This window comes from Ranitomeya variabilis, chromosome 5, assembly GCF_051348905.1.
Source record: "Ranitomeya variabilis isolate aRanVar5 chromosome 5, aRanVar5.hap1, whole genome shotgun sequence".
In the NCBI taxonomy this organism is placed as follows: Eukaryota; Metazoa; Chordata; class Amphibia; order Anura; family Dendrobatidae; genus Ranitomeya; species Ranitomeya variabilis.
This window is the reverse complement of record NC_135236.1, coordinates 336,456,975-336,472,998: the sequence shown is the minus strand read 5'-3', so window position 1 is coordinate 336,472,998 and position 16,024 is coordinate 336,456,975. Positions and strand designations below refer to the sequence as shown.

The 16,024-nt window shown below is 43.1% G+C and overlaps 2 protein-coding genes across 5 annotated transcripts in view; both read left to right on the top strand.

Annotated features, from left to right (window-relative positions):
• The window catches only part of ATXN7L1 (ataxin 7 like 1), a 205,907-nt gene extending 191,113 nt beyond the window's left edge, over positions 1-14,794 (top strand). For 3 of the 4 annotated variants that reach the window (XM_077264761.1, XM_077264763.1, XM_077264764.1), the window contains 2 exons: positions 13,836-13,910; positions 14,403-14,794. In XM_077264761.1, coding sequence (XP_077120876.1) covers positions 13,836-13,910; positions 14,403-14,444 — 117 coding nt within the window. In that variant the 3' untranslated portion in view covers positions 14,445-14,794. The remainder of the gene's footprint in view (positions 1-13,835; positions 13,911-14,402) is intronic. The other variant, XM_077264762.1, reaches the window with a different exon arrangement.
• On the top strand, positions 2,209-5,500 carry LOC143775959 (uncharacterized). The gene is made up of 4 exons (XM_077264765.1): positions 2,209-2,405; positions 2,554-2,749; positions 2,900-3,059; positions 3,856-5,500. The coding sequence occupies exons 1-4, from the start codon at positions 2,259-2,261 to the stop codon at positions 4,832-4,834; spliced, it is 1,482 nt and encodes a 493-aa protein (XP_077120880.1). The 5' UTR covers positions 2,209-2,258; the 3' UTR covers positions 4,835-5,500.
• Positions 14,795-16,024: the final 1,230 nt, after the last annotated feature.

The following is a 16,024-nucleotide window of genomic DNA, read 5'->3' as shown; positions in this document are numbered from 1 at the left end:
GCATCTGTGTCATGGAAGGAAGCTATGTCTGTAAGAGGTAGAAGGGACTCAGAGAGTGAGTGTAGATTGAGGTGTTTGAGGTTTCTGCAATGGTGAGTGAGTTTGTGGAGTGGTGGTTGCGCACTAGGAGGGGAGAGGGAAGAAAATGTCAGTAGATTGTGGTCAGACAGGGGGAGGGGTGAGTTAGTGAGATTAGTAAGAGAACAGAGGCAGGTGAAAATGAGGTCCAATGTGTGGCCATCTTTATGGGTGGCTGCGGATGACCATTGAGTGAGGCCAAAGGAGGCAGTGAGCGATAAAAGTTTAGAGACGGCTGCGGTGGAATTGTCAATGGGGATATTGAAGTCACCCATGATGATCTAGTGGGGATGTCGGCTGAGAGGAAATGAAGTAGCCAGGTGGTGACGTGGTCAAGAAAGGTGGCGATGGCTAGTTCTGGGGTCGGTAGATGACAGCCACCTGGAGGTTGGAGGGGGAGTAGATGCGGATGGCGTGCACCTCGAACGAGGGAAGAGTAGCGAAGGGTGGTAGTGGAATTGGGGTAAAGGAGCAAGTATCAGACAGGAGCAAGCCAACCCCTCCACCACGTTTGTGGCATTTTGTTATAAAAGTATTATTAGTACAGGTAAGTACCCAGGTTATTAAAGTATTTACCTCCACTTTGCCCAGATTTTATTGTGTAACAAGTATGATTAATGTATAAGGCTACGTTCACATTTGCGTCGTGCGACGCAGCGTCTTCGACGCATAACAACGCATGCGTCATGCGCCCCTATCTTTAACATTGGGGGCGCATGGACATGCGTTGTCATGCGTTTTGGTGCGTTGCACGACGCATGCGTCGTTTGGCCGCACCTGGCGGGGCGCGGTCGACGCTACATGTTGCAGTTTTGTAGCGTCATAAAAACGCGTGCGTCGCCCTTGCGTCGTAATTGCGTTACAATCCCCATTGAAACCAATTGACAATGCACGGGATGCAAGTGCGTGCGTCGTGCATGCGTCGTTAAATAAAATGACACAAAAAGTGTCTAGACTGTGTCTAGACAGTGAAAAAACATCCCCCATATATATAAAAAAAATGTTTGCATTGTTTGGCACTTTGCATCAGCATACGACAGAGACCAGACCTCATCATCTGCTTTCAAGAGATGTAAGTATAGAATGATTCTGCGCATTTTCTTAATGTTTTATTTTTAAATTGTTTATTGCAAGTTGTGTATTCTGCACTGTGGTTGTGGACATTGTTGTATTTTATTCTGGTTGTGATGTATGGCGTTGTATATGATGGCGTTTCATTGTCTCCGGCCTTGTTGATTTTATTGTAAAGTATGGTGGTGTATCCAGGATTGACTTTTATTTTCCATTTTTTGGGGGTGTTTTTTTATTCTGGTTGTGATGTATTTCTGGCGTATATGATGGCGTTTCATTGTCTCCGGCCTTGTTGATTTTATTGTAAAGTATGGTGGTCTTTCCAGGATTGACTTTTCTTTTCCATTTTTTTGGGGGGTGTTTTTTTATTCTGGTTGTGATGTATATTTCTGGCGTTATATGATGGTGTTTCATTGTCTCCGGCCTTGTTGGTTTTATTGTAAAGTATGGTGGTCTTTCCAGGATTGACTTTTCTTTCCTTTTTTTTTTTTTGGGTTGTTATTTTTTTTTCTGGAATCTATTGTGCTGTTTATTTTGGGTTGTTCTGTGCATGTGGTTGTTCCACTGTGTTTTTTTTTTTAAATAGAAATGTTTTCTTTTTTAATCAGGTTCTGATGAATTTCAGGGCTTCATATGTAGCCGTACTCTTTTATTTATTTTGTTATTTTTTTCTATTGTAACGTATGGCGGTATGGTTTGCCTTTTCTTGTACCTTTTGGAAATCAATGTTGTAAAAATTTTGTTTAAAAAAATCTGTGTCTTTTTGGATTAGTACATAGGGTCTGTTGTTTATTTGTTTTGTTATCTTTCCTGGGACTGGTATTATGCTTTTGCTATACTCTGGCATTGTGTCGTCTCTGCCATTGTTTTTTATTTCAATGTATGGCGGTGTTGTTTGCTCAGCGCTTGTTCAGTTGGCATTGTACTATGAGTGCACTGTTCCTTGTGGTCGTAATGTTAATGTATGGATTTTTTTATATTTTCCTATATGTGCCTCTGTATTGTGCATAGTAAAATAATTACATTTTTTTCATTTCAGAATTTCATCTTGTTATTAGAATGGCCAGCGACTCGAGCCACACGACACCGCTGGGGAGTCCGGTGAGTACATGATCTACTGTTGCTTACTATTCGGTGTCATTTGTAGACGTGTCACTCAATTTTTAAAAACTATTTTCCAGGCTTCTTCAAGTGAGGAGGAACAGAGCCAGCAGGAGCAGCGTCCTCGGGGCCAAGCTGTGGTGTCAAGACGGCGAGTAAGTATTTTTTTCAAACAACCTAGTAATTTTTATTTTTTTCCTTACATTTTTTTTTATTTTATTTTATTTTGGGGGGGGGGGGGGGGAGGGAGGGAGACCAATTTTTATTTATATTGCAAACATTAATGTTTTTCAATTATTCTAGGTTTCACAACGGGACCAAGATGAGGGGATAGATATAGCAATCATGGTCGCCTCTATCCAGGAGCGAGGCCCGTTGTGGGACAGCCGTGACCCCCGGCACGCGGACCAGGTGGTTTTGAGACGTATGTGGGCTGAGGTGGCCAAATCGCTGTGGGATGGCTTTGACAGCGCTTCACCCACGGACAAAGATAAATTTGGTAAGTATTGCCGAAATGCCGCTCTGACCCATCAGGCCAGGATACACAACCGTCTGTGATGTGTTCTACTTTTGTTGCATCGCACACGGTTGCGTTATCAATTAAAAAAGTTTCTCTCAACCTTAATTTTTTTGTTTGACTTTTTCACAGTCAAAAAATTGAAGACCAGATGGCGCTCCATGAAGGACCATTTCAATCCGGGCCTGCGGAAGGAGGGACAGACTCGTAGTGGTGCTGCTGCGGCAGGGACATCAACATACAAGTACAGCAGAATTCTTCAGTTCCTGAGACCGGTCCTTGCCCGCCGACAGTAATTATTTAGTACCTATTCCCACACATCGGGTATTGTACAACATGCATATTCACGTAGTATATTCCCCAGCCACGTAGTTTATTGCCCAGTGACGTAGTATACAGCACACAGACACATAGTATCTTGGCCAGCCACGTGCAATATTTCATAGTGGCGTAGTATATTGCCCATCCAGGTTTATCACAGTTTCCAATACACATTAAAATAATAGACACGGGAGACCTTGTTGTCCACGGCAGGTTCTGTTCCCAGGGTTGGTCTGATCGCAGGACCTGTGGTGACGTCTCGGTCACATGACCGTGACGTCATGGCAGTTCCGACGATAAGCGTAAACCATGGCGGCCGTTACAAACGGCAACCATGGGTGAGTATAGCATGGTAATTTATAAAAACAAAATGTTTTCAATTTTTAATATTGATGCGGCATAGGCAGTGTCAATAGTAAAAATTTGGTTACATCTTAACGGCGGCAACGGTTACCGCCGGTAAGTGTTTATCAATGACAGAGGGGAGTATGCGGGCGACAGGCATTCACTGCGGGGAGTAAGGAGCGGCCATTTAATTCAGGACTGTGCCCGGCGCTGATTGGTCGCGTCAGCCATGACAGGCAGCTGGCCGTAACAATCAGCGAATTAATACGGTTAGGACTGACAGACGGAACTGACCCTTTACAATTATGTAAAATTATAATGTTATAGTGTGTGATGCAATGTTAACTTTATATTATACACAGGAGGCGGCGAATGTGAAATGTTATATTTTGTATACTAATGTTTTCCTTATGTTTTCACAGAACACACAGCAGCACCCTCGAGCCTGTTCGGCCCTCTGGAGCGGTCCTTCGTGAATCGCCATCTGACCCGTCACAGCCATCCCACAGCGAGAGCAGGCTTGCACCACCATCTGGAGAACCGGCAGCCGGTCCATCAGATGTTCCCCTGGCCGAGGCCACTGGCGCTCCTTCCTTCAGGTATTCCCGACAGCGTCAGCGGGCCTCGGACAGGCCGCTACTGCCCGAATTCTTGCATTTGAGCACGGTCTTCCAGAATTGTTTCAAGGCGCTGGGCGATAGAATGGACACAGCTGTGTCCAATATCGACCGGCGTCTTGAAACTATGGAATCCGAGCTCTCGAGGCCGGCAAAACATTTCTTTAGTGCCATTGCGAAGGGCATGGTGGAACATCTTACGCCGGAACTCCAGATTTCGGTGATGCAGGCCTGCAACAATGCCTACGTGACTGCTCTGCAACAGGCTCGGGTCATGCAGTCAGCGACTACAATGCCTGTAGTACCATCGCTGGCTAGCATGACTCCGACTCCTGCTGCAGAGCACCCACACAGAGCTCTGCGTGCCGAGGGCCGCCGCCGCCGACACCATAGAACCGAGCCGCAAAGTCCTGCTCCTGCCAGGCCTTCAAGGACCCAAAGACGCCACGCTGAACAACACCCAGAGGGAGAGAGGAGAAAACGGCCAAAAACGACAACATCTACGGCGGCTCTGGCTGCTCCAATATTAACACCGAGCTCTCGGCCGGGGTCTAGCCGGAGCAGGAGTAGCCAGAGCCAGTCCACAGGGCCAAGGAGACTGGTCGTGCCTCCTCCCTCCCCTCCTGCGTTGGCATTCTCACCACCGTCGACCACAGGGTGGTCAGACGTCGGCATACCTTCTAGTATTGTCCAGTATGGTGGTTCCTCCTCCACCCCCCCCTCCACCCACTCCCAAACTGGTGGATATCAATCACCCTTAATCGCCGAAGTTCCTACCCCTTAGAACCTTTCCCCATTTTTCTTTTTGTGTCACCCTTAATAAAATTGTTTTATTTTGACTACAAAATCTGAGTTTCTTGGTCTAAAATAAAGTTTGCACCAACTCACACCGTGCGCCGTATACACAAATCTTGTGTTTTTAACACCTCATATCTGCAATGTCTGACACAATTTTATCCAGTTATTTAGTTGTAATTTTAGCCTGTCTCTCATTGTACTATGAGGTGTTACAAACACATAAAGAGGATTAAAAAATATATCAATTTTCAAACCTACTGCAAAGGTACCGTCACACATAACGTTTTGGTTAACGATATCGTTGCTTTTTGTGACGTAGCAACGATATCGTTAACGAAATCGTTATGCGTGACCGACCAACGATCAGGCCCCTGCTGGGAGATCGTTGGTCGCTGCGAATGATCAGGACCTTTTTTTGGTCGCTGATGATCCGCTGTCATCGCTGGATCGGCGTGTGTGACACCGATCCAGCGATGTCTTCCCGTGTAACCAGGGTAAACATTGGGTTACTAAGCGCAGGGCCGCACTTAGTAACCCGATGTTTACCCTGGTTACCATTGAAAATGTAAAAAAAAAAAAACAGTACATACTTACATTCCGGTGTCTGCCACGTCCCTCGCCGTCATCTTCCCGCACTGACTGACACTGTGAGTCCCGGCCGTAAAGTAAAAGCAGAGCACACCGGTGACGTCAAAGCTGTGCTGTGCTTTAGGGCCGGCACAGTGTGGGAAGCTGATGGCGATGGACGTGGCAGACACCGGAATGTAAGTATGTACTGTTTGGTTTTTTTTACATTTACAATGGTAACCAGGGTAACCATCGGGTTACTAAAGTGCGGCCCTGCGCTTAGTAACCCAATGTTTACCCTGGTTACACGGGGACTTCGTCATTGTTGGTCGCTGGAGAGCTGTCTGTGTGACAGCTCTACAGCGACCACACGACTTAACAACGATCACGGCCAGGTCGTATCGCTGGTCGTGATCGTTGGCTAATCGTTTAGTGTAACGGTACCTTAACCCCTTCACCCCCAAGGGTGGTTTGCACGTTAATGACCGGGCCAATTTTTACAATTCTGACCACTGTCCCTTTATGAGGTTATAACTCTGGAACGCTTCAACGGATCTTGGCGATTCTGACATTGTTTTCTCGTGACATATTGTACTTCATGTTAGTGGTAAAATTTCTTCGATATAACTTGCGTTTATTTGTGAAAAAAACGAATATTTGGCGAAAATTTTGAAAATTTCGCAATTTTCCAACTTTGAATTTTTATGCCCTTAAATCACAGACATATGTCACACAAAATACTTAATAAATAACATTTCCCACATGTCTACTTTACATCAGCACAATTTTGGAACCAAAATTTTTTTTTGTGACGGAGTTATAAGGGTTAAAAGTTGACCAGCAATTTCTCATTTTTACAACACCATTTTTTTTTAGGGACCACATCTCATTTGAAGTCATTTTGACGGGTCTATATGATAGAAAATACCCAAGTGTGACACCATTCTTAAAACTGCACCCCTCAAGGTACTCAAAACCACTTTCAAGAAGTTTATTAACCCTTCAGGTGTTTCACAGGAATTTTTGGAATGTTTAAATAAAAATGAACATTTAACTTTTTTTCACACAAAATTTATTTCAGCTCCAATTTGTTTTATTTTACCAAGGGTAACAGGAGAAAATAGACCCCAAAAGTTGTTGTACAATTTGTCCTGAGTACGCTGATACCCCATATGTGGGGGTAAACTACAGTTTGGGCGCATGGCAGAGCTTGGAAGCAAAGGAGCGCCATTTGACTTTTCAATGCAAAATTGACTGGAATTGAGATGGGACGCCATGTTGCATTTGGAGAGCCCCTGATGTGCCTAAACATTGAAACCCCTAACAAGTGACACCATTTTGGAAAGTAGACCCCCTAAGGAACTTATCTAGATGTGTGGTGAGCACTTTGACCCAACAAGTGCTTTACAGAAGTTTATAATGCAGAGCCGTAAAAATAAAAAATCATATTTTTTCACAAAAATGATCTTTTCACCCCCAATTTTTTAATTTTCCCAAGGGTGAGAGAAGAAATTGGACCCCAAAAATTGTTGTGCAATTTGTCCTGAGTACGCTGATACCCCATATGTGGGTGTAAACCATTGTTTGGGCGCAGGGCAGAGCTCGGAAGGGAAGGAGCGCCATTTGACTTTTCAATGCAAAATTGACTGGAATTGAGATGGGACGCCATGTTGCATTTAGAGAGCCCTTGATGTGCCTAAACATTGAAACCCCTAACAAGTGACACCATTTTGGAAAGTAGACCCCCTAAGGAACTTATCTAGATGTGTGGTGAGCACTTTGACCCACCAAGTGCTTCACAGAAGTTTATAATGCAGAGCCGTAAAAATAAAAAATCATATTTTTTCACAAAAATGATCTTTTCACCCCCAATTTTTTATTTTCCCAAGGGTAAGAGAAGAAATTGGACCCCAAAAATTGTTGTGCAATTTGTCCTGAGTACACTGATACCCCATATGTGGGTGTAAACCATTGTTTGGGCGCAGGGCAGAGCTCAGAAGGGAAGGAGCGCCATTTGACTTTTCAATGCAAAATTGACTGGAATTGAGATGGGACGCCATGTTGCGTTTGGAGAGCCCCTAATGTGCCTAAACATTGAAACCCCCCACGAGTGACACCATTTTGGAAAGTAGACCCCTTAAGGAACTTATCTAGATGTGTGTTGAGCACTTTGACCCAACAAGTGCTTCACAGAAGTTTATAATGCAGAGCCGTAAAAATAAAAAATCATATTTTTTCACAAAAATGATCTTTTAACCCCCATTTTTTTATTTCCCCAAGGGTAAGAGAAGAAATTAGACCACAAAAGTTGTTGTGCAATTTGTCCTGAGTACGACGATACCCCATATGTGGGTGTAAACCATTGTTTGGGCGCATAGCAGAGCTCAGAAGGGAAGAAGCGCTATTTTACTTTTCAATGCAAAATTGACTGGAATTAAGATGGGATGCCATGTTGCGTTTGGAGAGCCCCTGATGTGCCTAAACATTAAACCCCCCCACAAGTGACACCATTTTGGAAAGTAGACCCCCTAAGGAACTTATCTAGATGTGTTTTGAGAGCTTTGAACCCCCAAGTGTTTCACTACAGTTTATAACGCAGAGCCGTGAAAATAAAAATTATTTTTTTTTTTCACAAAAATGATTTTTTAGCCCCCAGTTTTGTATTTTCACAAGGGTATCAGGATAAATTGGACCTCAAAAGTTGTTGTCCAATTTGTCTGGAGTACGCTGATACCCCATTTGTGGGGGGGGACCACTGTTTGGGCGCATGACAGAGCTCGGAAGGGAAGGAGCGCCATTTGGAATGCAGACTTAAATGGATTGGTCTGCAGGCGTCACGTTGCATTTGCAGAGCCCCTGATGTACCCAAACAGTACAAACCCCCCACAAGTGACCCCATATTGGAAACTAGACCCCCCAAGGAACTTATCTAGATGTGTTGTGAGAACTTTGAACCCCCAAGTGTTTCACTACAGTTTATAACGCAGAGCCGTGAAAATAAAAATTATTTTTTTTTTTTCACAAAAATGATTTTTTTAGCCCCCAGTTTTGTATTTTCACAAGGGTATCAAGATAAATTGGACCCTAAACGTTGTTGTCCAATTTGTCCTGAGTACGCTGATACCCCCTATGTGGGGGGGAACCACTGTTTGGGCGCATGACAGAGCTCGGAAGGGAAGGAGCGCCATTTGGAATGCAGACTTAAATGGATTGGTCTGCAGGCGTCACGTTGCATTTGCAGAGCCCCTGATGTACCCAAATAGTACAAACCCCCCACAAGTGACCCCATATTGGAAACTAGACCTCCCAAGGAACTTATCTAGATGTGTTGTGAGAACTTTGAACCCCCAAGTGTTTCACTACAGTTTACAACGCAGAGCCGTGAAAATAAAACATATTTTTTTTCCCACAAAAATGATTTTTAGCCCCCCAAATTTTTATTTTCCCAAGGATAACAAGAGAACTTGGACCCCAGAAGTTGTTGTTCAATTTGTCCCTAGTACGCTGATACCCCATATGTTGGGGTAAACCCCTTTTTGGACGCACGGGAGAGCTCGGAAGGGAAGGAGCACTGTTTTACTTTTTCAACGCAGAATTGGCTGGAATTGAGATTGGACGCCATGTCGCGTTTGGAGAGCCCCTGATGTGCCTGAACAGTGGAATCTCCCCAATTCTACCTGAAACCCTACCCCTAACCTCACCCCTAACCGTTTACTGAACATTTTCTGACAGTCATAAGTGCCACGTATTTAAGAGCCACGTATTTAAGAGCCACGTATTTAAGTGCCACGTATTTAAGTGCCACGTATTTAAGTGCCACGTATTTCAGTGCCACGTATTTCAGTGCCACGTATTTCAGTGCCACGTATTTCAGTGCCACGTATTTCAGTGCCACGTATTTCAGGTTAGGGTTAGGGGTAGGGTTAGGGTTTTTTGTTTTTTTCTTGTTTTCTTGTGTTTTTCTATAAAAACGCATGCGTTTTACCGCGTTTACATGCATTTTTTCACACATGTGGTTTTTTTAAAAAACGCATGCAGATAAAAACGCAAGTGTGAAACCAGACTAAAAGACGCTTTTTATAGCAAAAAAGTTTTTGCGTCTCCACATTTTGAGACCTATAATTTTTCCACATTTTGGTCCACAGTCATGTGAGGTTTTTTTTTTTTTGCGGGACGAGTTGACGTTTTTATTGGTAACATTTTCGGACACGTGACCATTTTTTATCACTTTTTATTCCGATTTTTGTGAGGCAGAATAACCAAAAACCAGCTATTCATGAATTTCTTTTGGGAGAGGCGTTTATACCGTTCTGCGCTTGGTAAAATTGATAAAGCAGTTTTATTCGTCGGGTCAGTACGATTACAGCGATATCTCATTTATATCATTTTTTTATGTTTTGACGCTTTTATACGATAAAAACTATTTTATAGAAAAAATAATTATTTTGGCATCGCTTTATTCTGAGGACTATAACTTTTTTATTTTTTTGCTGATGATGCTTTATGGCGGCTCGTTTTTTGCGGGACAAGATGACGTTTTCAGCGGTAACATGGTTATTTATATCCGTCTTTTTGATCGCGTGTTATTCCACTTTTTGTTCGGCGGTATGGTAATAAAGCGTTGTTTTTTGCCTCGTTTTTTTTTTTTTTTTTCTTACGGTGTTTACTGAAGGGGTTAACTAGTGGGCCAGTTTTATAGGTTGGGTCGTTACGGACGCGGCGATACTAAATATGTGTACTTTTATTGTTTTTGTTTGTTTTTTTTAGATAAAGAAATGTATTTATGGGAATAATATTTTTTTTATTATTATTATTTATTTAGGAATTTTTTTTTTTTTTTACACATGTGGAAATTTTTTTTTTTACTTTTTTACTTTGTCCCAGGGGGGGACATCACAGATCGCAGATCTGATAGTGTGCACAGCACTCTATCAGATCCGCGATCATACTTTCATCGGAGCAGGCTGCAGCTTTCATCTGCAGCCTGCTCCGACCCGGAAGTGCTCCCTGCAGGACCCGGATACAGCCCCTCGGCCATTTTGGATCCGGGGCCTGCAGGGAGAAGACGTTCGGTATGAGGTGAGTACATCACCTTGTACCGATCGTCTCAGGGAAGCACGCAGGGAGCCCCCTCCCTGCGCGATGCTTCCCTGTACCGCCGGTACACCGCGATCATGTTTGATCGCGGTGTGCCGGGGGTTAATGTGCCGGGGGCGGTCCGTGACCGCTCCTGGCACATAGTGCCGGATGTCAGCTGCGATATGCAGCCGACACCCGGCCGCGATCGGCCGCGCTCCCCCCGTGAGCGCGGCCGATCGCGTATGACGTACTATCCCGTCGGCGGTCATGGGGGCCCACCCCACCTCGACGGGATAGTACGTCAAATGTCGGGAAGGGGTTAAGGTTATTGGTCAGGTGAGGTGGTAGCAATGATCACGTGGCCAAGTGTCACCACTATTTGACTCTAGACGTATTCCAGCATCCTGAGTTCAATAGTGTTAACTCACTAGAGTTGAGCGAACATGATCGTCTCCCTCCTTGTCAAGCAAAACACTTGCAGACTAGTAGCATATGGGCCCCGGCTTCATGGAGTGCGGATTATGATCTGCAGCCACATGTTCAGAGGCTGTGTGACAGGCAGAACACATGCACATCCAAGGCCTATTTGTTGGCCTCGCCATGCATGTGTAGTGCCTGTCACACAGCCGCGGCACATGCAGCGGCAGCGGCAGAAAACCTGCTTCAGCCATCACGCTCCATGATGCCAGGTTCCATATGCAAATAGTCTGCAAGATTAATAGCTTGACAAGGTGGGAGCCGATCATGTTCGCTTTTAAAACTATGGAACACACGGCTATGTGAACAATTGGGTTGTTTTGTCAGAGTCAATTTGGGAACTGGTGCTCACATTACTACATTTTGTGGTACACACATTTGGTTCTAGAACATTGGATTTGTTTTAACTTTTTTTTATTGGCAACAACATTGTAGGGGAGCATTTTTTTAAATGGAAAGGCACAATAAAGAACTTTATTTCAAAGCACAACACAGTAGAAAATCACGGTACATTACAACATTTAAAGAACATGACATTAGGCTGGTAAAATGTCATGGACTCAATAGTGTTTAATTCTTTACATGACCGTGTTTAGATTTTTATTAATCACAATAAATTTACTTACAGTTACAGCAGGATAAAGTACAGTTTCTACATTAAACCATTTGATCTTGCCATGACACACGGCCAACATCTGAAACAAAATATGAAGCAAATCGATCCCTCATCTGAGCAATTTCCAAAGTTGTCCTCAGAGGATGATCTTGGTAATCGGGCAATGGGTTTGGTATGGGTTCATCTAGTTCCACTTTAGCAATAATATAATTGTGGAGAACCACACAAGCCTTCACCACCTGATCAACTGTCTCAATTTTCAGATTTATAGCGGATCCTAAAATCCGCCATTTGGAGACAAGGATTCCAAAGGCGCACTCCACAGTTCTTCTGGCCCTGGACAGTCTATAATTAAAAATACTTTTTGTGTGGTCCAAGCCCCGACTGGAGTACGGTTTCAGTAGGTTGGCACACATTTGAAATGCCTCATCACCAACAACCACAAATGGCATTGCCGGCCCTTCGGTGTTGGGAAGAGGTCTTGGCTGGGGGAAATTAAAATTGTTCTCATATAATCTTCGGCCCATATCAGACTCCTTAAATGTCCGTGAATCATTTGCACGGCCAAATGCTCCAATATCCACGGCGAGAAACCTGCAGTCCGCACCTGCAATTGCCATGAGCACGGTGGAAAAGTATTTTTTGTAATTAAAAAACAGAGATCCACTTCTTGCAGGCTTTGTAATCCTAATGTGCTTCCCATCCACTGCTCCAATACAGTTAGGGAAAGAACACACTTGGTCAAATTTTTGGGAGTTGGCCTCCCATAACTCTGTTGTTGGGATTGGTAAAAATTCCTCCCGGAGATTGTCCCACAATGCGCGGCATGTGTCGGCAATAATACCCGAAAGTGTGGAGACTCCAATCCGAAACTGGAAATGCCGGGATCTCAAGGTCTCTCCGGTAGCCAGGAAACTGCCAAGAAGAAAAATAAATAAATTTAATTAAAGTACATTGTTATAAAATAAAATTACATTTTCCATCCCTCCCCCCCCCCCCCCCCCAAACAAAAAAAAAGTTTATTTAAAAAAAGGGCAGAACATATAAAGTCCTTCAAATAGCTACATTACGTACCGTAGAGTCACCAGCAGACGTTCCTCGGCGGAAATTGATCTCCGGAGCTGCGTGTCCTGCCTGGTAATGGCTCCTTCCACCAGACGCAGCAGATAGCGGAAGCTGTCTTGAGACATCCTGGTATACTCAAAATATTTTTCCAGGTTGTCGTTTAGCTCACCAAACAAGCAATGGTAAGCTCCACGGCTCTCTCGGACTTCCACTATAGGGTGTAGCCAAAAGCGCCGATGACTCCTTCTCCGTTGTTTATCTCTTTTCCTTTGTTCGTGAAAGGCGATAGCGCAAGCATTAGCCATGGCAAAATCCAGCTCCATATTGAGGTAGATACTCTCCATGGGACGCTCCATCTTGATGCAGTAAAAACACGCAAAATGGGAGGAATTTTTATGTATGCCGGGGTATATATACTAAAATTCCATTATACCCACCCTCTTCTCTCCATTGGTGGTATTATCTAGTGTCTAGACACTAATGGGGCTTTTCGTCATGCTATTGGGTGAAAAATGACATCATTGTTTGACAACGCATGCGTCGGAAAACGCGTTTTTAGCAAAAACGCACAAAAAACGCTGCGTTTTACGACGCATGCGCTCAACGCATGCGTCGAAAAAGGTGCGTTTAGTGTGCGTTACTAATGTGTTATGCGTTGCGTCGACGACGCAAATGTGAACGTAACCTTACATTAAGCTATTTGATTAACAAGAGAAGATAAAATGAATCTGTAGAAAGTAATCTACATTTATTGCAAAACTTAAAGGGGTTGTCTGACAGAAAAAAAACTTGAGCATGCACGATTTTAAAATAAAAAATGAAGGCATATTCACCGGCATTCGTGTGGAGGCAGTTGTGCATACTGCTTTGGAGGTCACTGAAGTGAGGTTCAGAAGGCACAGGGCTATTGAAGCCTGTGACTGGCTGCACAGGTCAGGTGACAAAAAGAGTACATCATCGGGTGTTTATCTGATAACGCACTCTTCAGGTCACTTGACCACTGCCGGCTTCAGCGGTCTTGAGACTTCTGAATGCAGCAGTGCATTGCTTCCGGTTTCAGCACCGACCTCCAAAGCGGTCTGCTCAGGATCCACGGTGCTGTAGGTTGGTGACTATGCCCACATTTTCATGCTAAATATTTCTGTCAGTAAATAATTTTGCTTATATTATATTTTCTCGCCAGATGGGGAAAAGTAGCGGTGTAGCTTTGTCACAATCTACTCCTTCAAGTACATCAAGTCCAGTACACAACAAGCAAGTAAGTGAAGAAATAAGCAGGATTAGGATTTCAGTGTTACATTATTATATTAAATTGTCATATTTTGAGGATTAAAAATAAATAGTACGAAGATTAGAGATGCAGAAGCGCAAGTCCTTAATACCAGAGACTACAAGATAAGTTAAAGCATGGCAGGACTTGGTTTGAACAGTCATTCTGTGCTGACAGAGTCCTTCTAATCTGTGGGGAAACTCTGCAGCAAGTGCTCAATTTTACTGCACGATGACCACAATGGGAATAAAGCATTCCGCAAATCTTATTAAAATCATTGGGCTGTTGATTGATTGCATAGACATGTTTGGTCTCCTGTAGCTGTCTCCGCCGCTGGCTATCAGATTAGGGTCATTAATTTTTTTCCGAATTCTTCATTGGGGTACTTAAAATTGACAGCCCATTTAATCTAGTAGAAGAAGAAACAAAATGATTGTGATGCAGCATGATTGTAATAATGTGTATCTCTTTGTTTTTAAGAAGACTTCAAATCGTGCTGGAAGGATAAGAACGCTTCCATGACACTGGGAGATAATTGGACGATTGCTATGAGATCTCAGCAGCCCATCAAGCGGTTTACTTGAAGTGGGCAGGGATGATATCGCCTTTCATAACTAAATGACGGAGACGTGTTAGTCTAAAGTTTACAGAACCAAACTGGGTGTTTTTGCTTTGCCACTTAGTTGGTGTATTACTTTTCCTGTAGAAAATCCTTCTCAATCTCAAGGGTGTTTTAGGAGAAAAGCAAAATCTGCCTTGAAACCCTTTCTTCCTCTTCCCCAGCTTCTGACAGTAAAAAGGTCACATCAGCAATGTCTGTACTTCTTATTTATTTTTCTGCTTCTTTTTACCACTAAAATTATTTTTTATTATATCAGTTTTATTAAGAGTCCTGCAGCAGAGACAATATGGAATTCGTCACAGAATCTTAAATTAATCTAAACGACAAAAGTGAAGAAAAACCATGTGGATTGTACTTGTATTCCCCGAATACATAACACTGTAATGTATAGAAGCTTTATTTGTGATGGGAGATGTACTGTTCCAGAATGTTCCTCACGGTCTAGTGTGTACTGTACAGATAACCACGGCACGCCAGAAATTTGATGAAGTAAACGTTGGCGACACTTCCTGATGTGTAGATACATTTAATTCCATAGGCTGACTTGTCAATAAAAATTCTTTCCTGCATTGAATTTCTTGAGTGTCGTGGGTTATATGTACACTACTGTTGGAATCCATACACATCACTGAGTACCATGAGATGTCAAGAGTGCTGGCCAGATATTTCCTTTTGTGTATTGTGATCAAAAAGGATTATTTAACCAATTTGTTCTTCATTTTATGAAGTCTTCCTCCATTCCTAATCTTATCAATTTCTTGGATAAAGTGGTTGTTGATCGTCAAAGGAAAGAACAAAGATTAACAAAATATATAAAGGTATAGTTTTAATATATTTAAGGTGGTATGAGGGTGGCAGAAAATAGCAGTCAGCTTATTATTATTCTTAAAGCAAAAAGTCAGAAGTTGATGAACATTCACTTGCAGAATATCTCCCATCACATCTGTGGTGGAAACTGACCCCACATATGTAACACAAATTCTGTTATCTCGCTATGACATTAATATCAGTGTGAAATAAACAGCAGACAGTGAAATGGTGACAATATATTGAATAAATCAATATAATAAACTTTGAAATGTAGGCTCTGGTCCTCCAGCCCTTAGTATGGTTTAAAGGATACCACTGCTTTCAAGTAACCTATCAGAATAAGGTGTCCATAAGGAATAACACAATTTCTTGCATTGTGTGAGACACATCCTGCCTTCTCACCAGTGTTCCTCGCTGCAGACTCTGTGTAATTTACAATCCACTGTTTGCTGGAGGTATGAGACGAACTGCGGTGATTTCTTCCATAGCACAGAGAGGGGAACGGCTGCTCTTCAGTCACTTTTTAGCTCACACAGACAAGCTGCAGCAACATGAAGGACATTTTACAGCAGAGCTGAGCTTTCTTCATCTGAATCAAGCTCTGATGTGCAGTAAAACACGTTATAGAGCTCTGAACTCAGACACATGCAGTCAGTCTTCTCTGAGCAAT

What these genes read in the sequence shown, in the direction of transcription:
- LOC143775959 (XM_077264765.1), top strand. Translation starts at nt 2,259, where the DNA reads ATGATCTACTGTTGCTTACTATTCGGTGTCATTTGTAGACGTGTCACT. An exon ending in CTGTGGTGTCAAGACGGCGA is followed by an intron (nt 2,406 to 2,553) that starts GTAAGTATTTTT and finishes CAATTATTCTAG; the next exon opens with GTTTCACAACGGGACCAAGA. An exon ending in CCGGTCCTTGCCCGCCGACA is followed by an intron (nt 3,060 to 3,855) that starts GTAATTATTTAG and finishes ATGTTTTCACAG; the next exon opens with AACACACAGCAGCACCCTCG.